Source organism: Echinops telfairi, unplaced genomic scaffold (genome assembly GCF_000313985.2).
Source record: "Echinops telfairi isolate 266 unplaced genomic scaffold, ASM31398v2 ScPeMD7_7400;HRSCAF=8409, whole genome shotgun sequence".
NCBI classification, from domain to species: Eukaryota; Metazoa; Chordata; class Mammalia; order Afrosoricida; family Tenrecidae; genus Echinops; species Echinops telfairi.
This window is the reverse complement of record NW_022111300.1, coordinates 44,687,237-44,707,117: the sequence shown is the minus strand read 5'-3', so window position 1 is coordinate 44,707,117 and position 19,881 is coordinate 44,687,237. Positions and strand designations below refer to the sequence as shown.

General features: G+C 52.6%; 1 protein-coding gene and 1 pseudogene across 1 annotated transcript in view; both read right to left on the bottom strand.

Moving 5' to 3' along the window:
- Positions 1-19,881, bottom strand: part of MALT1 (MALT1 paracaspase) — a 61,202-nt gene that overhangs the window by 28,254 nt on the left and 13,067 nt on the right. Inside the window, exons 2-5 of the mRNA XM_045296056.1 lie at positions 18,385-18,827; positions 12,560-12,616; positions 12,288-12,454; positions 1,127-1,248 (exon numbers count right to left, since the gene is read on the bottom strand). Coding sequence (XP_045151991.1) covers positions 1,127-1,248; positions 12,288-12,454; positions 12,560-12,616; positions 18,385-18,827 — 789 coding nt within the window. The remainder of the gene's footprint in view (positions 1-1,126; positions 1,249-12,287; positions 12,455-12,559; positions 12,617-18,384; positions 18,828-19,881) is intronic.
- LOC101655430 lies at positions 8,742-9,549 on the bottom strand (annotated as a pseudogene).

Genomic DNA, 19,881 nt, shown 5'->3' with positions numbered 1-19,881 from the left:
CCCCCGCCCCTGTAAAGGATGACCGTGCCTGAAGGTCCCGATTACCGGCGTCGTTTGGAGAAAGGGAACCACCACAGATGGAAGAGCCCCTGGCTTTCAGGGCACACGCTCGGGGAGTGTGGGGACGGATGAGGGGGCAGAGGCTTGGAGAGTGGACACTGGACTACGTCACTTGGGCAGCGAGAAACCCCCAGTGGCAGGGTGTCACAGGGAATGTTGTTTTTGCTGCTGCGGGGAGCATACACCAATGCAAGCCGGCTTATGTGTGCAATCCTGCAATGCTGGTCACGCTCTTCGGCTGGGCAGCCATTTCTGCCCTTTCCCTAAGTTGCTGCTCCCCTGTTAGCACCGACCCACTGCTTCTCCGTTCCCGTTGGGCTCTCCTGCGTCGCCGTTGCCATGGTCAATCCGATCCACAGGCCTTCGGAGAGCGCAACGTTCAAGTGGACGGTCCTGACTTGTGAGGCTGAACTGCTGTTTGGTGCTAAGAAGACTTGAGGGGTTATCCTTGGTTTCGGGGGCTCATCCAGCCTCCCTGGCTATGGAGTGCCTGGATTCCACAGGAATCCAAAATTGCATTCTGCAGTTCCTCTCTTTGGAGATTAGCGTTCTGTAGAATCTCAAGGACATTGAGAGAGAGAGAATTCTCAAACGCGATTTAAAATGGTGTAGGAATACAGCCCTTCCACAAGAGAAAGGACCGCTGCTCTGCTAGCCAGGATCATGTCGTTTGATAAGATACAGTTACGTGGAATGCTTAGAATATAGAACGACAGTGCATCAGCGTTCCGCTTGGACGGCTTTTGTCCCAGCTTTGGAACATAATCTGTTGCACACAAAAAAGAATTGTATCGCTGTATTAGAAAGTAGAGGTGATGTCTCAGATCCACTGACACTGCCGCTCCAAGCAAGCCTTCATCGCCACAGGGTTCAGAGTCAAGAACGGATTTCATTATCGTGTAGCAGGCTCGAAATAAGAACTCTGGAACTGTTTTATCGACACAACGGTCTTCCAGTAGTGGAGTCAACATGTATCTGCGCCTAAGAGATCCTTTAGGGGTTTCCCAATCACATCAAAGACCATCACAATCACGCTCACTCACTTTTTATCATTGGGAAAACTCACCTCCTTATTCATTTTGAACCACTGGTACTGGACAAAAGGATGGCCGGTTGCCCGGCAACAGAGTTTCACAAACTGTCCTGCCAAGACTGCCTTTGATTCTGGGTTTACAGTGATCTTGATTCCTTAAAAGCAAAAGAAGAAAGAAACAAGTTAGAGGAAGTCACAGGGAGGGACATCCCTTCCTTATGTTTCTGCGACCAAACAAAACATTAACAAAAACAACCCAAACCAAACATGTTGGACACCACCTGCGTGATTATCTGTGTGATAAAGCAAGCACATGCTCACATCTCCCTCCCATCAAATCCCGGGGAGAACTTGCCTGCAGGAGGAACTGGTCTACTGAACTCCCCCCACCCCCATCCCCCGCCTGGAAGGGATTCGGGGGTGTTTGTCTCATTTCTGCAATTCTTAGAAACTCCTTTTCCATTCTCTAAACCCCAAACTTGTGGCCGCCTTGTCTGTCTGGACTCACAGCTACCCGGAGGACAGAGTTCAGAGATCAACTGCCGCGCAGGGTTTCGCGGCTGTCCGCTTCCCAGAAGGACATGGCTGCAGCTTTCACCTGAAGAGCACATGATGGGACCACCAGCCGTCCCACCAGCAGCCGGGGGCTCTACCCAGCGTGCCCCCAGGACTCCTCTCACACACTGTAACCCCCGAGATGGGGATGCACTTCAGCATTGGTGGGGACCCTCGCGGCATCGTCGGTTAACTGCAAGGCCAGCAGTTTGAAACCACCATCCAAAGACGAAGCGCTCTAGACCCACAATGGTTTACAGCCTCGGAAACCCACAAGGGGCTGTTCTCCTCTGTCCTATAGAGGCTCTAGGAGTCGGCCTCAGTTTGATGGCAGGAGGGAGGACGGGTGGCAGCCAGTTCTCACACTATCGCTGGGTGAGCACTGGTCCTCAGTGCACCAGTGGGTGGCACTCTGGCCGAGTTAACTGCACTACCACTGGTGTAGCGTTTCAGCACCATATAGATTGCCTTCCAGACATTGCGTTAGGGTTTAGCATCAGGAGGAACGTGACTTGGTGAGCACAGAGGAACGCGAAGAGAACAGCAGGCTTCCACTGGACACCTGTGATGTGGACACTTCGCACAGGACACCTGACAAAACTTGGAGGCTGCCAGGAAATCTGCTCCCCCATCCCCACCCCCACCCCGCCTGCCACCCTCCTCTCAGCTCATCCTTGGAGAGTCCTCTCCTGGCCGGGAGGGTGCTCAGGTAGCCCTCTGGTGAGGCTTGGCTGGTCAGGAAAGGACCTGAGGCCTCCCGCCCACAGTCCAGGGGGAACCGTGGTCTCTTCCAGCCCCAGTCAAGCCTTCAGATGACTCCAGCCACCCCCACCCGCTGACAGCTTGACAGGCGAGTCAGGAGGCCCTGAGCCCAAACCGCCAGCCCAGCCTCCCTGATTCCTGTCCTAGAAGGCCTCTGAGATAATACCTGTTTAAGCTGTTGGTTTGGGGTCATCTGGTATGTAGCAAGAGATAACAACAAAGAGAGTCTGCATTTGTTGAGGTTCTAGCACACACACCAGGTTTGTTCCCGAACCTTTCGGGACACTAGCGGAGGAAAGATGGTTAAAAGCTAACTTCCTGCCCTTACTTTTGTTTTCTCTATTTATCCTGGATGGGATCTTTGTGCAGCCTCCTTTACCCTCTATATCCACCAGTCCAAAGATCCAAACCAGATAATTTAGGCTAAACAACAAAAATCTTAATATAACAGGGGCTTTAAGCTTTCTAGAATAAAAAATAATAGTGTATTAGTTACTTGTGGGACTGGAACCACGAGGTCAGCAGTTCAAACCCACCCGACACTCCACGGGAGGAAGAGGAGGCTCGCTGCTTACAGCCTTAGAAACCCCCAGGGGCAGTTCTCTGCCCACTGAATTGTTACGAGTGGGGACTGACTAGAGAGCAGCGAACTGGTGGTTTTGTTTGTTTGTTTTCAGGTGAGGGGTGTACGTGAAATCCTTAAGAAAAAGATGCTGAACAAAGCCCAAATTAAATGTGAGTACATAGTAACCACAGATCTTTCACACATAGGAGTCTGGGAAATCCTGGGAGATATTTAGAAATGGAACAGGGGCCTTCAGAAAATCACATAGCACTCATCAAGGGAGAGCTTTCCTACTCGTGAACCCTTTATCTTGATGCTGCGCTGCCCCCAGAGAGATGAGGCCCAGGACTGGCCTGCATACTGCTAGAATGCTGGTCAGAAAGATCGGCTGATGTTTCCCATGAGCTGGGCACACTTGCTTCTGCCAGTAAACGCCCGATACTCTAGTTCCGTACCCTACAACTCAGCATTCACTGCCAGGGCAGTGCGACCCTACAGTTTTGTGGTAGTTACACAATCTGGGGTCAACTTTTGAAGGGATGGAGTTTAGCCTGTCAATCAGGTTGCCGCTTGATGACCTCATTTGGAGGCTCTAAGGAGATCAATCGTTCGCTGGAGGTGGGGCACACACTCACTCCCTGTGAGACATTCCTGTTGAGAAGACACATGGAGCTATGCTAGAGCCCTGGAGCTGAAGGAGCCATGTGGAGGCCTACACACCAGCGCTGAGATCCTTCCACTGCCGCTGGATCCACAAGACTTTCCACCCACTGGCCTGTGATCTTCCTGCATTCGGCGTCATTGCATGTGTTGCATGAGTCTGAAGAGGACTCTATAGATTGGTATTGGACATATGGGCTAATATCAGACTTATGGGCTTGATCTGGACTGGGCTGGGATGTTTTCTTAATGGACAATTTCTCTTTGATATAAAGTTCTCTCTTACACATGAGTGTCTGTGAATTTGTTTCTCTAGTCAACCTAGACTAACCCAAGCTTCGATACACAAAGGTTGTGTGTACGTGTGGTAACGGGGGAGAAAAACAAACAAGCTGTAGCAACCACCAGACCAGACCAGACCAGACCAGACCAGACCAGACCACACTGCACTTGCAGCAATCAAGTCAGTTCTGACTCATAGTGACCCTACAGGACAGGGCAGAAGTACCCTGTGTGTTTGGGACACTGTGACTCTTTACAGGAACATAACACCTCATCCTTCTCTAGGGCAGTAGCTGGTGGTTCTGAACTGTTGACCTTGGAGTTAGCAACGAGTAACCCCTAAGACACCATAACCCCTTCATGGCAACAAGACAGAAACAAACATAACCTGAAAAACATAGGCATTCTGGCTAAACTGGCTTTAAAATGCAGACGTCTAATGGGAGCTCTGGTGGTATAGAGGGTCAAGCGCTGGGCTGCCAACCCCAAGGTAAGCAGTTCAAACCCATCAGGGAGAGGCAGCTATCTGCTCCCCTAAAGAATTCGTTTTAAAAACCTCCGGAGTAGTTCTACCCTGTCCAATAGGGTCACAGTGACTCAGAGGCAGTGGGCTTGACAGGTATCTCCAAGTTAACATGCCCCAGCCCTCCTGACAGTCTCCTCCCTGGCCAGTTCCCCGGTCCTCAGCTCAGAGGAGATACGCTGGTCTCCTAGCTGCCCCTCTTCCATCCAGTTACTCGGGGCAGAAACCCAGCAGTCACCCTGGAATCCTTCCTTCCAGCTTTCTCTCCCCACATATAAATGACCCACGAGTTCATGCAAATAAGCATCTCTATTTCTCACCAACTCGAAGGCCATGATCTTAATCCAAGCCCACATTAGCTCCGCCCCCTTCTAGTTCTAAACAACTTTTCACTGTGAATTAGGTGGAGGTTTACAGAGCAGAGCATAGTTTCACACTCAGTGATCCATACCCATTCTAGCTCAGCTCTTCCCACTTCCTCCCTGGGTCTGCTGGTTCCACTCCTCCTCCTGTCCTTCCCCTCTGAACTCAGTCCCTGGGTCAATGCTGCCCTTTCGATCTTAGTGGCTGATCATTCTAATGGAGAGGTGCCTTCAGTTCCAAACTGAAGGGTAAAGGCCAGCGTCGTAGGAGACCACCACCAGCTCTTTACCAAATTGCGGCCACAGCCTGCCAAATGGTCTCCCAGCTCCCAACCAGCAGTCTAAATGTAAATGAATTCCTATCATGCCCTAGCGGGAACCACCTAGTTGTCTGCCACTGTATTTCCCATGGTCTACAAGGCTCTACGGGGACCCGGCGGCACTAGCTCATCCCCACCATTCTCCGCCTGTTGGCCAGGCTGCAAGCAGATGCCTTTCAAAGCCACGCTTCTCATCCTCATCTCCCACTCACTCGCGGGAGTTCTCCCCCAGACTACGAAGTGTGCGGCTCCATCTCATCATCTGTCTCTACTAGCATGCCGCCGCCTCCTTCGGCTCCAAGCCACACTCACCGCCACCGGGACAATGCTGACTGGTGGCGACCCACGGTGGGTTTCTGAGACTGTCACTGTTTACGGGAGTAGAAAGACGGGTCTTTCTCCTGAAGAGCTGCTGGTGGTTTTGAACTGCCGACCGTGCAGATCGACACCCAACTCGGCACCACGCCACTAGGGCTCCCCAGGCCTCATGCTCAGTGACATGCACCGCGCTTTGTGTTTTTCCTGGCATTCGCCATCCTTTGACATCCTTCTTTTTCCTCCCCGACTCGTCTCACCGACTAACATCGGAGCTCTAGAAGAGCAGGAGCCTTGCTGGTCTTACTGACCCTTGGGTCCACTGCCAACCACAGAGCCTGGTGACAGACAGGACTGGGTGTTCAACGTGAAGGGAGGAATGTGTGCAGTCATCAATACGCCTCGGCCTGTCATTGACAGGCGGCTCCACCCACCATGAAGCTCTGGGGATGTGGTGGCTAAATGGTCAGCTGCTAAGGGAAGGGTTGGGTGGTCTGACCCGCCAGCCACTGCGGGGAGACAGACTGGCAGTCTACGTCCACCAGGATCACAACCTTGGAAACCTCATGGGGCAGCGGGTTCTACTGTGTCCTATAGCGAGGGCTGCTGGGAGCTGGAACGGACGGAGTCCAAGGCCACGGGTTAAGTTTGTCAGTGCCGGGCATTCCGCATCTGCAGTCTTCGAAACAGTCCTATGAGGTTGGGGATTGACTGGGCCATTCTGCAATGGAGAAGAGGGGACGAGCCATTTGCAGAGGGCCATTCTAAGTACCTTCGACACGTCGCGTAGCCTCTGAAATTTTCTCTCTCTCTCAAGTTAAAATAGCAAAGGTGGGGTGCAAGCCTGGGTTTCCTTGGCTTTCAGACCCTTCTGCATTGGAGACAGTTCTTCATGCACCGCCCACACTCGTGCCATCCTCTGTCCCAGTGAGGGGCTCCCTGAAGGGGGCGCAGGGATCGGCGTCAGGCTCCACGGCACTGCTCACAAAGACCCCTGGCAGTCAGCATGGCACACGGGGAAGGGTTCTGCTGCCGCCTGAAGAGTTGGCTGGTCCATGTCACCCCCAGCGCCACGGGGGAAAAGACTGGTGGTCGCTCCCATGAACACGTCTCCCAGGAAACTCGGAGGGAAGGGGAAGTTCTACCCTACCCCCTGGGACCACTAAGAGTCAAAATTGACTGGGCAGCACCCAACTGCAGCAACAATGTCATACAAAGCGAAGAGACCGATGGCCACTGAGAGGGCTTTGTCCCCTGGCGTGTCCTGCGGGAATGTGGCCAGAACCTTCGGAAAGGCAGCCTTCCTTTGAATGGCCCTGAATGCTTTAGCTTTTTTTGTGCACTTTCAGACTCGCTGGTTCTGAGGACTCCTTGTTGGGGTAATCTCACGGTCTGGTCTTCAACAAACAATTAAATAGGTGTTTACGGCTTCTTGCTTCAGAGAGTGAGAACTGAAAGGCAGAATGTGATTCGGAAACTGCCCCTGGTGAGCACGGTAGTTACACAACCTCCCACAGGGTTTAACCACACACACTTCCTTCCTCCCACACGGTGCTGCGTGGGGGGGGGGGGGGGGGGGGGGGCGGGGGCGGGGAGGAACCGCGGGCAGCCCTGTGCCACCCTCGGCAGGAGGGCTGAATAAAGGTGAGCAGAGAAGGACATGGTGCTGTGCTCTGTCACTGCCCGGGCTCCGTGCACACGAAGGAAGGGCGCGCATGCGGGGCTTCCTGGCATACCGGCTTATTTTCAGATAACATTGATGGGGGGAAGCCAGGGAGGTCCCTTGATGGACGAGGTATGATGGAACTGAGGACCGAACCTTCAGTGCACACAGACAGATGGGCGTGCGCTAAGCCACACAGCCAGAAACCCGGTCGCAAAGACCAAACAGACACACCCGCAGGATGATTCTAGGCAAAAGGGTCCATGGAGCCCACCCCCACTCCTGCCTTAAGCGGGTCTCTGACACAATGCCCTCCAGACACTGATGTCATTTTTAGGCAGCTTTCCCAGGAAGGATGCTATCGTCTATATTCAAGTGCTTCCACTTCCATCAGCCCAGAACTACCACATTGTTAGCCTCCACCTAAGACTTGCTCTGGAATCTTCTACGCGCGCTCTCTCTTACACACACACACACACACACACACACACACACACACACACACACACACACAGGCTTATGCAACCCCATGGCCTCCCAGAACATCATTCGTCTTCCTCCACTACCATGGAGGTTCCTCTCCCGGCAGCAACTCACACCAGCTCTATTCCACCTCCTACATCCTCACACCCTCGGCTCTTCTGCGTCACCCAGCTGCCCTGAACGCTGCAAGCCGGAAACAGCTTCCAGACCCCACTTCCTTCTGCTTCCTGACCTCTATTGCCCACCCGGCCGTGCTGACCATCTGTGCCTCTTTTCTGGGCCCGCTGGTTCCTCTGCAGGCACAACTGCAAGTTCCTCACAGTCACGAGCCGAGGGGAGCCCTGGTAAGGCCGATACAGTGAGCTCATTTTAACTTGCAAGAGGAAGAAAGAAATCAAAGTCCATGGGTCAAAGAGGCAATGGAAGCACTATTCCATAACCAAAGATGCCCAATGATCTCTCAAAACCCCCAGAAAAACCTCCTGGCCATCTTGTCGAGGTGATTCAACCCACGGTGAACCTACAGGGCACAGCAGAACTGCCTCTGCGAGTTTCCATCCGCATGGGAGCAGAAAGCCTCATCTTTCTCCTGTGGAGTGGCTGGGGGAGTTGAACTGCTGACTTTGTGGTTAGTAGCCCAGCGCCTAACTCACTATACCACCGGGGGCTCCACTGAGCTTTCTACACAGGTTCTAATCCTCTCTTTCTTTTGGATAACTGGATGACTTTGGCTAAACGTCAACTTCCAGAAAACGAATTTCCCACGTGAATGTTGCTGGCAAAATTTAAAGTGTTCACGGCAGCACTGCTCCTCTGCCTGCTCACAGGACTGTGAGAACCAGATGTGGGTCCAGAGGAAGGTCCTTGTCCTGATCTTGGCAGCAGTGCACCAGAAGACGGGTATCTGAGATGCAGGTTGCAGGCCACAGCGACTAGCAGAAAAAGTGAAGTGAGAGGAAAATAGGGTAGGAGGGGAAATGGAAAAGCTCCCCACTGATGAGAAACACCCCACGACTCTGCATCATCATCTGACTGGGTGCCGGCACAGCAGTATTTAAAAAAAAATCATTTTATTGGGGGCTCGTACAACTCTTTTTTTGGCAGATTGTTTATATTTCTAGCTGTTGAGCCAAATCTCTTGGAGCGCTGGGATTTCCTTTAGCGGCGAAACCAGAGCCAGCTATTGAGCAGCCAGAAGGCGGCCGTGATGGAGTACATGCCCACCTCTCGCTTGGCCCGCTCTTTGTTCTCCTCCTCGAGCAGCTGCAGGCGTCTATTCACCTTGATTATCTGTCGTCTTAAGGAAGCGGCATCTACAGCCGTCATGTCATCGGAAGCAACGTCAAGGGATGTGTCCATATTTGAAATGCTGTACATGGAATCGTTCCTGATCAGCGTCCATTCTGGCGGACAGCATTCTCACTCACAGAGCGTGCTCTCTTTAGCCTGCCAACTGTCCGCATTTCTTCATTTTGAGGCGTTGGAGCAGGTCTTTCTAAGTCTGGAAAGTCTAGCGGTCTTTCACTTAGCGTAAGAACACGTGGTGGTGTTTTCAGTGCCAGAGGTTTAAAGGGAGTTGACTGAATAAGGTCAAGATCTGCTGATCTTGAAAATGGAATGTCATTATTTCCTGCCACAACAATCCTCTCTGGAACCTGCATTATCACACTAGCATTTGGAGAGCCGTCTTGAAATCCTTGTTCTAGGTCAGAATTCGGTGGTGCTACTTTTAACTTCTTGGGACGCTGACTGATACCTTTGGTGTATTCCATCTCATACTGGATGTGACTAATTTCCGCCATTTCAGCAGCAGTGGGAGAAGGAAATGCTGCCCCACTCACCAAATGAGTAACTACTACTGCTTGCTACTTGGCACTATCTGCTTCTGTGCTTCATAGTAAATCCTTTCACTTGCTTCAAAGGGCATGTGTTGGATTTAGAGCCACTTGGGTCCCCCTGGGCCCGCTGGAGGGTCCCTGGTGAGGGCTGCCGCTGGCTGGCTCCCGGGGCGCTCCGGGGTGCTCTCAGAGGCCGCTGGCCGAACGCACGGAGGCGCCGGGGCAAAGCACCTGCCGGAGCGGCTCTCAGCAGGCCGAGAGAGACTCTCGTACAACTCTTATCACAATCCATACATCCATCCATCCATCGTGTCAAGTACATTTATACCTTTGTTGCCATCATTATTCTCAAAACATTTGCTTTCTACTTGAGCCCTTGGTATCAGCTCGTTTTTCCCCTCCCTCTCCACCATCCCCTCCCTCATGAGACTGATAATTTATAAATTATTATTTTGTCATGTCTTACACTGTCCGACGTCTCCCTTCACTCACTTTTCTGTTGTCCGTCCCCCAGGCAGGAGGTTACATGTAGATCCCTGTAATCGGTTTCCCCTTTCCACCCCACCCTCCCTCCACCCTCCTGGTATCGCCACTCTCACCACTGGCACTGAAGGGATCATTCATCCTGGATTCCCTGTGTTTCCAGTTCCTATCTGTACCAGTGTACATCCTCTTGAATAGCCAGATTTGTAAGTTAGAATTGGGATCATGATAGTGGGGCAGGAGGAAGCATTTAAGAACTAGAGGAAAGTTGTATGTTTCATCGTTGCTAGACTGCACCCTGACTGGCTCGTCTCCTCCCCGCGACTCTTCTGTAAGGGGATGTCCAGTTGCCTGCAGATGGGCTTTGGGTCCCCCAATCTGCAACCTCCTCCTTCATAATGATTTGATTTTTTGTTCTTTGAAGCCTGATACCTGATCCCTTTGACACTTTGTGATCACACAGGCTGGTGTGCTTCTTCCATGTGGGCTTTGTTGCTTCTGAGCTAGATGGCCGCTTGTTTACCTTCAAGCCTTTAAGACTCCAGACACTATATATCTTGATAGCCGGGCACCATCAGCTTTCATCACTACATTTGCTTATGCACCATTTGTCTTCAGCAATCGTATTGGGAAGGTGAGCACACGATGATATGATTTGTTGTTCTTTGATGCCTGCTACCTGATCCCTTCGACACCTTGTGATCACACAGGCTAGTGTGCTTCTTCCATGTGGGCTTTGTTGCTTCTGAGCTAGATGGCCGCTTGTTTACCATGGCAGTATTTCTAAACGACGGCTGACGAGAAATGAAGAAGTTCACCGCACCTGAGCTGGGAGAGCTTTGGGGGTACAGGTAATGAAACCCGCACAGCAAATGTTAACTAAGTGCTTTTGTGGTCAAGCGATTCCGGGCTAAGGGCATTATTCCCTGCGGCAGCCACCTCGTGATCCAAATAACCCTAAAGGATAGGGGGCTGGGGGAAGGATCAGATGAATCTACGCTCCAGAGGATTTCACTTAAAAGCAACACAAATATGAGGGGGCTTCAGCAAGCTCTCGGAAAGGTTCCACCATCAGTTAATTCCCTTCTTTTCACGTGAACGTGCGGACACCTTGTTGTACGTGAAAACATCATGAACTGGGTCTAAGTTTATCCGCACGCTGAGGATACTGAAGCCAATCCTGGTTGTGTTGGGATCCGGGTCTTTGAGGCTTAAGTTAAAAATGAAAGCGGGGTGACCACTGTGGAGGTCTGCCTCGAGGTAAGTTCAACACATCCTTTACCTGCCTCCCCATCCAGTGCCTACGAACGACCAAAGGGTCAGAAACAGGAACACAACTCCAGCGCTGGCGGTAGGGGTGGATCTGGCCCATACCTAGGGGCTGTCCGTCATCTTTCTCGGACACAGGCGGGGAGCAAACGGAGTTGCTGAGAAGCCCAGTCAGAGAGGAAGGAATGCTGCAAGGACTCCCCAAAGTGAAGGTGCCTCAGACCACAGACAACAATTTCGGGGCGAGTGGACACTCAGCTTAGACGACATGAGCCTGACTCCCAACGCCGGGGTCTGTTTCAGCTGGGGTGGGGGATGCTGGACTCCAGAAAGGAATACATAATCCATACTACATGAACGTAGCCGTTTCTCAAACACAACAAGAGAGAAATTCCGTATTACACATATTAGCACCTGGGCGGCTAACTTCAGACCCATCTGCCCAGGAGCATTGTGGGTCAAGAAAGGAACTTTTCAAAGGATGCTGTCAGTTCTGTCCTAACCGCTCCGTGTGACAGGGGAGAGGTGCCCCACAGGGTTTTCCTGGTTGTACTCTTTACGGGAGTGGCTGGCCAGGTCCTCTCTGAGCCACCCTGTGGGCTGCCGACCTCTTAGGCAAGGACGTAATGGTTCTGCCCCTGGAGGCCCTAAAGCAAGATCACCCGTGTTTATGAAGGGGACACCTTCTTTTTTTTTGGCCTTCCCCTTTTGCAAGCTTGTCCAAGGGGGGAAGAAAATCAAAATATAAAATACGGTTTAAATGATTTCAGGCAACTGTTAAACTTTTTTCCTGTTTTGAGCCTGGTAGCTTCTCAAAATCTTCCTACGAGATACTCCACCTTCAGGATGCTCCTTAGAACTCCATGGGCTATTCCTGGCCTTTCTGGTAATTGGCAGTCACGTGATTTAGGTCAAACGGGGGAGGGGTGGGGTGGGAGGGGGGTTTGGAGGGGTGGGGGAATAAGGTTCTAGGGAACAACAAGCGATCCAAATTGGTGGGGAGGTGGGTGTGGGGGAATAAGGTTCTCTGTACACTTCCCCGTTCCAGAAGCACTTGGCCCGTGCCCGGCTCACCACGCTGCCCTCCTCCTGCAGGGGTGTGGGGCGCACCTACCCGGGGGGCTGAGCAGCTGGAGGACGTCGGGGCGCTCCATGGCCTGCAGGAAGTCGCTCAGCTCCGTGACGGTGCAGCCCTTCTCGCCCAGCAGCCGCAGCAAGCACAGGCTCGGGCTGCCCTCGGGCTCCAGGACCTTGAGAGAACACTGCTCCAGGTCCAGGCAGCTGAAACGACAGAAGGACCCGCGTCAGGACCACGCCTCCATCCCGACCTGCGGGTGAGGCGCCGGCCACGTGCTCGGCACCGCGCAGGCGCTGCAGGGGACAGACCTCAGACGGCTGAAGGCGAACATCTTTACATTCTGGACCCGACGGTCCTTTCCTCCTCTGTCATTACAGGGGACACAGAGAGGGACAGGTGGCGAGGTACTGCCCACTTCTCACAACACCCCGTGGTCACTGTCCTCCAAGCCCCGTTCGTTCCTCAGTCTTTTCCTTTATGATGGAATTCCCACTTTGGAGGAAAACCACACCAGATACAGGTGTACAGATATATGCAGATGAAGGCAGGTATTAAGAAGAGTGTGTGTGATTTGGGGGAGGAGCGGAATGTACACATGTGGTTTTCCTCTCGGAACCGTTTGTCCTCTCACACCTTTTGGCCAATCCTGTTAGACCTATCGCTGTTCCATCTTGAGCTCTATCAGTTATTTCTGTTAGATCCATTTAGACCATGGTCTGTGTATCAATTCACCCTCCTTTCCTTTCAACTCACTTAGAGTGAGGGGTGCATGTGTGTAACTACTTTTGTGCTGAAGATTTAAATTTTTATGTAATTAATCTCCTTTTATAGTTTAGACAGGCCTTCTTTAGGTCTTTAGAGGAAAACCTATATACTGTTTCTAGAACACTCTTCATTCCTCCCTCCCTTTCTTCCTTAATATTAAAGCCTTTGATGCATTTGGCGCTTATCTTGATTGAATGCAGTGGAGGCTGGCTAGAGATCTGCTGAGCCTGGTTCTTCTTCCTGGGCCCATAGGGAGACTACACGTCCCATGCTCCCTTGCAGCTAGAGGTCATTAGTCCCGGGCAATAGGCTCAAAGAGGCACACGCATTTGGCAAGAATCACAATCCAAGGTCAAGGCACCCCAAAGGCAGAGCCACATACCCAATGGAGGAACGTGATCTGTGTTCCAGCACTCCTCCCAGAGCGATGTGAGCAAGGCATAATGGTTTATCTCCTTAAGCCGTTTAAAAGGGGGATGGGGGCGGTATTTGTTACAGCGCTGGCATGGATTAGTCAGATACGTGTATAGTATGTAATCTGGATGAGGATGATGATGATGATGGTGGTGGTGACGAGAACAACGAGGAGGCTAGGGGGTGCTTTGAGCCCAAGGCAGAAATGCAGTTGGAGGGTTTTAAGCAAAGGAGGGACAAGAGTTAACTTAATGCCTTCAATCGATCCTTCTGGCTGCTATATGGAGACCAGTCTTGGGCGCAGGGAGGGAGGTTGAGACAGAGGAGAGATGCCCAGCAGTTACTGGGATCAGTGAGGTGAGAGATGGCAGTGGGATGGCAGTGGAGGAGTGCAAAATCATCATCTACCTGCTTTCTATGGTAAGGCAGGGTCCCCAGGGGTGCCAACAGTCACCACGCTCAGCGCTAACCAAAAGCTTGGAGCTGCCCAGAGGTGCCTGGCAGAAAAGCTTGGTGACCTACTTCCAACAAAGCTAGCCCATGAACACCCTGTGGAACACAGTGCTACTCTGACACCCTGGGGTCCCCAGGAGCTGGCGTCCACTCAATGGCGACTGGTTTTTATGAGGGGATGGTGCTGCACAAAGTTTGTAGAAAAATCCGTCTCGTTTAGCTCCACTTTTCCCATGAACTTTTGGAAGTCCCCTTGTATGGGCTTCTCAATACCTACTGAAGGTGCAGCACATAGGCGTCCCTGACCAAATGGAGGTGATGCGAAAAGCAGGTGAGAGAGCGGGGAAGACAAGCCTATCAGTCACGCAGGAGCCCTGGTGGCACAGTGGCTTAAGTGTTGGGCTGTTAACTGAAAATCAGCAGCCCTGAGCCCACCAGCCACTCCTTGGAAGAACGAGGCTGGCAGTCTGCTACCATTTAGATGTATAGGCTCAGAAACCCTGTGGACCAGCTCTCTTCTGTCTGCGTTGGGGCTGGAATCTCCGGAAGGCAGTGACAGTCACTCAAGAGGAGCCAGCCAATGGGCGTCTGTATCCGGGGAGCTGATAGTGGAGGTCTGGGCTGGGATGTAAATGGGGGTCATCAGCCCCAATAGGTGGACAGCCCAGAGACTGAAGAGTGCCGCCTAGAAGATGAGGTGAAGAGGTATACCCACCGAACTCCGTCCACTCCAACATTTAGAGACTGTGAGGATGGGAGACCTCTGGTGGTCACTGCCCCATGTTCTCATTCCTCTGGCACGTAACAAGCTGCTCCTGCTGCAGGTGGGGCTTGGGGGGTTGCCCCTGAGATACAGCAGCATGTGGTGACGATGGGTTTTTCTTGGTCCATGTCCCACAGCCCATTGCTTTTTCCTTAGTTTATTCTTTAAAGATTTCGCCAACGTAAAACTTACATCTCATACATTTCAGGGGTTGGATCATGTTCATAGGAGTTGGGCAACCATCAATACAATCAAGTCCAGGGAATTTCTTCTGCCTCGCACCCGCTGTTATCAGCTCCCCATTTCTTGCCAGCCTCCCCTGTCATGTCCCTTTGAATCTATTGATGCAGTTGTTGTCCCTATAAGTTTAGCCAATCTGAGTTTCATACACATTAAAATCAGACAAAAAATAAAAAAGACAGAATACAAACAAATGGCCCAACAATGACACAATGAGACTACGGAAAACCTCAATCGGTAACTAAGCAGAAAATATTAGTAACTGGAGCAATTATACGGTGGGACAAGAGGGAGATGAGGGACAAGGTGTCCCATTTTGCCCTCACTACAACTGCAGTCATCCACCTACCACGGTCTCTGTCTGGTAATAAGGCTCTCATCTCTGGTCCGTAGCCGGAAGGCTTATTCTGCAAAAGGGTCCCTGCCAGTGGGTTTTGGGCTTTCACTGTCAGATTTTAAGCTCCGATACCATTCCCTCCTCCAGGTCGGGATTTTATTATTCACCATCCCTGGGTCACATGCGCTGGTGTGCTTCTTTCACGTGGACTTGTCTGACGCCTCATTTAGATGGCTGCTTGTTTTAAGACGAGCCTTTACGACCCTAGACACTATCTTTCCGCTAGCTGGGCACCGTCTGCTTTCCTCACCACACTTTGCTACAGCACCCATATCTTCAGTGATCGCCTCATGGGGGTAGGTTTTGAGCAGGTTATAGCCCATTTCTAAGCCAGTGATTAATGCTCCTTAGGCAGCTTTGGAGACCTCTGGGAAGGGCCACCATCCACCCTTGGGGCTCGGGCGTGCCACACCAGGACGGATTTCCATAGATTGAGCAAGACTCCAAGAAGTTGTACTGGCCCATGTCTACCCTGCCAGGAAAGGGTGTATACCAGCAGACCAGTCTGGAATGACATCCGGGCTGGGCTGTACCTGGGGCAGACAGTGCCCATGCATGTGGTTGTGAGACACGGAAGTATAGCTAAGGATTTATTTTGAGGCATTAATAGCCAGCTGAAAATACTTTAACTTATCTCTAATCCCTGGTGAATAGTTCTGAATGGGCTCCTGTGTGTGTGTGCATGTGGGAACATACAGATTCTAAAGCTAAATGAATTATGTAGTTGGAGGAACAAGTCATAATCAACTCGAGAGTCATGGGTTTGGTTTGAAAAGAGAAGATAAAAGAGAAAGAGAAGAGATTCTCAGCCTGCGCACCCAGGACCCCCAATGGAAACAAGTTACAGCCTCATGGGACTTGCTGCCCATTTGGGCTGGATTCTCACAGGACGACCCATGTTCGATACCAGGGAAAAGTGCCCTGCAGCACCATCTGCGGGATCGCTGCTCTCCTCCCAGTGCCAACAGTTGATGTCAGTGTAAGTCTCACTGCTCGCTTCAGGGAATCCCCCCACTTCCAACAGGTCACTGTTTCCAAATCCTGCCTTCTTCAGACCCGCAAAGTTTAGACATTTGGTAACATATGGACCTAGAATAAGGCAATCTGGGATTTTCTCTACTTGCCCAAACGCTTAACGATGTTTTCCCTAGAACAGAAAAAGAAAAAAGCTGCCTGTTTAAGTTTGCACGTTTCCCACTTGTTGCTTCTCTCTTCTTTGTAGACAAATAGTCTGAAATCATTTCTCTTGGCCTCAACCTCAATATCTCTGAAACTTGGGTGTTATAAAGATTAAAATAAACAAGGCCTGTAAATAGCACACTGGTTATAAACTGAGTGCTCAGGAAACGATCCAAAAGCAGTATGGTTGTTAGACATCATCCCTCTATACCAGGCGTCCTCAAACTACGGCCCGCGGGACACATGCGGCCCACCGAGGACATTTATCCGGCCCGCCGGGTGTTTTTGCCCCATTTGATTTTTTTTACTTCAAAATAAGATATGTGCAGTGTGCACAGGAATTTGTTCATAGTTTTTTTTTAAACTATAGTCCAGCCTTCCAGCGTGTCTGAGGAACAGTGAACTGGCCCCCTGTTTAAAAAGTTTGAGGACCCCCTGCTCTATACTGTCAGATGTTATCTGTGACTGCCCCTGACGACTGTACAGTACTGGTCAACCCTTTGCGACCAGGAGCTAAATAGCTGTCAGCATAGGGTCACTGTGGATTGGCATCGCCTCCCTGGCAGTGAGTCTGGTTTTTGTTTTTAATCTTCTGAGCCACCTCCCAAATAGCAGACAACCAACAAGGATAATTTTGAAGCAATGAGTACTCCCCCTCTCAATTCAGCGGCTATTTATTGCGTGATCAGCTGGGTACTATGCGTAACTATGAGACTACTAAGAGACGGTGCCTGCTCTCAAGTTTACAAAGACCTATACAAATGATTACAGTACAAGACACCGTTTAGTCATCCAAGTTAAACCTCGGCGAAGGAGTTAGCAGCTGAGTTGATTCTGACTCACAGTCACTGTTCACAGGGCAGAGGCTTCCAAGGCTGTCACACGTACTGAATGAAGTAGAGTGCCCTATTTCGTTCCTGTGGGGGCAGCTGGTGGTTTTGAACCATTGGCTTTTTTTGGTTGGTAGCAGCGGCGTGCTTAACTGCAGTTCCACCAAATTCAGACTTCTGGAAGAGCGGTTCTCAGTGTGGTCTGGGAGCGCTCACTGGGATGCCTGAGTCCCTGTCATTCACTGATGATCCTAGGAGAGCTCACTGGAACCTGCCCAGGTACCTGACCTGCGAGAGCCCGCAGCCAACTGACTGCAGGGGCAGCTGAAAGAACCCGGAGTCTGCCATGATGCCAAGACAACACAGAATGGGGATTTCAAAATGTAAAACAAACCCACTCTCCTAATTCTTTTTTTTTTTCCCCTTTTCTCCTAATTCTTTTTGCCTTTGCTTTAGAAACTTTTGTATTGCACCCACAGATATTACTTCTGTTAGTAAGTAGGGCTTTAACGATGGTCAGTTTAGTTTTCATCTCTAATGCTTAAGTTGTCAGAATATATGCAATAAAGAACCCACATAAACAAAACCTTTTGGGGAACCTCAGTCATTCTTAGGCGCTTAACTGAGTGGCCTGCCACCCGAAAGTTCAAGGAAAACAGGGTTAGCCTTTGATGTTCACGTGGGGACGGGGTTCGATGCGGGAAGGCGGCAAGCTCCGTGTTGGTCTTTTGCACTGTCCACCCCGATTCCTGCACCCCAAACCTACTGATTTCGTCCCCTCTGCCTGCACTCCTCCCTCCCAAGCTTCCTTAGATGTGCAGGTGTGTGTCCGGATGCCTCTCTGGCCAATCGCCCCATCAACAAATCCATTCTCCCTCGGCAAACTCGCCTTGGTCCACCGCCTGTGCGTCAGTATCCCCAGGCCCTTCCAAGGTCTAGGAGGCTGCCCCCCGCAGCGGTGGTCTACCCATTCGCGGAGGCCCCCAGCATCCCTCCCCTCTTGGACCCCGTCCGCACCCACGCGATGCTGACCCTGCCCAGCTCCTCTCTCCACCCGTTTCCCACCCCCACCCCCGGCTCGCGCCGTCTCACCTGAGCCGGAGGCGCCCCCGGGTCCCCGCCACCTCGGCCAGCCTCCTCCAGCCCCGGCCCTCGGGCGCCCGGTCCAAGCTCTCGCTGAGCCTCCGCAGCAGCGGCTCGCGCAGGCGGTTGAGGGTCGCGCTGGCCAACGGCGCGGGCGGCGGCCCCGCGGGCGCGGCCAGGGGTGGCTGCGAGGCCGCGGGCGGAGGGGCCTGCAGCGGCTCCCCCCACAGCGACATGACCCGCGCCGGCGGCCCCGGGACAGCCAGGCCGCGGCCTGAGCGCACCTTCCGCCCTCCCTGCAGCAGCCCCAGAGTCGCAGAGGCAGGGCGGAAGGACGAATCGGGCGGCTGCTCGGCGCTCGACGGGGGAAGCTCTGCTCCCAGCCCAGCCGCCCCAGGTCTCGCCGGGGCGCCCGGCCGGCCTGCAGCAACAGGCGGGCCGAGGGGCGGGGCCTGTGGGGGCGTGGCATAAGGCGGAGCCCGCGCTTACGTCAGGCGCTGGGGCGGGGCTCTCGTGAGGGAACTCCACGCCCCGCCCAGCAGAGGCTGCCAGGCAGGGAAGCCTGGCCGACGGACTACGCCAGACGCTCCGGGAGGCGGGGCCTATTAGGGGCGGGGTCAGAGCATTGGGCAGGGGCGGGGCCGGCGCGTTCCAAGAGGGCCTCCGCTCACGGCCCAGCCCGGACAGGTTTCGCAAGGTGCCCAGCCAGCCAGCGAGCCAACCGGCCGGGGGGCGGGGCCTGGACCTGAGCCGGGCCTTAGGGGGCGGGGCCGACCCCCTCCCTCCCACGCCGCAGTGGCGCGTGCTTCAAACCTGGGAAGTGGAGCCCTAGTCGAAGCGGAAGGGTCGGGTGTTTGCAGCTGGAGGAGGAAGCGGTGTAGGATCTACGCCCCGGTGATTCTTCTGCTCCGAGGAAGCCTGTGGTGTCGGGGCTTCCCGAGACCGTGGGAGGAGGATTGCTTCACGCCGAGAATCTGCATCCCTGGCCCGGCCGCTATTCAGACTCCCAACTTGCGTGTGCCCGGCGACGCCCCAGTGCCCGCAGCGGGCAGCCTCAGCACAGGCTTCCTCTTAGTAGGGTTGGATGTGGTATGGCGTGGGCAAGGGGAAGTACTAGAAAGAATTGGCCGAAATTACTCCTAGACTTTTTTTGTAAAGTTGGGGAGTGAAGCCAATCAGATCCAGGAAATGATGCTGCCCGCCTGAGACCACCAGATTACCACTCAGCTGCCTTCAAAATCAAAGCATGCCGCATCAAGAGTGTGACCCAGAATTCATGGTGTAACAAGCCTGGCCTGCCTCCGCTGTCTCTCCCAGTCTTAGCAATATTCAAGTCCAACGCCTCATTTGAAATGAGGGAAGTTTGGGTCAAAAGCACGCGAGTGACTTAAGAGTGACTGGTCAGCCCCCAAATATAGACCTTCCTGCCTCAACTTGTGGTGCTGTTAACTTTTTTTTAATCACCCAGGGCACCAGGGTTTCTCTAGAGCAAAATTTGGACGTCAA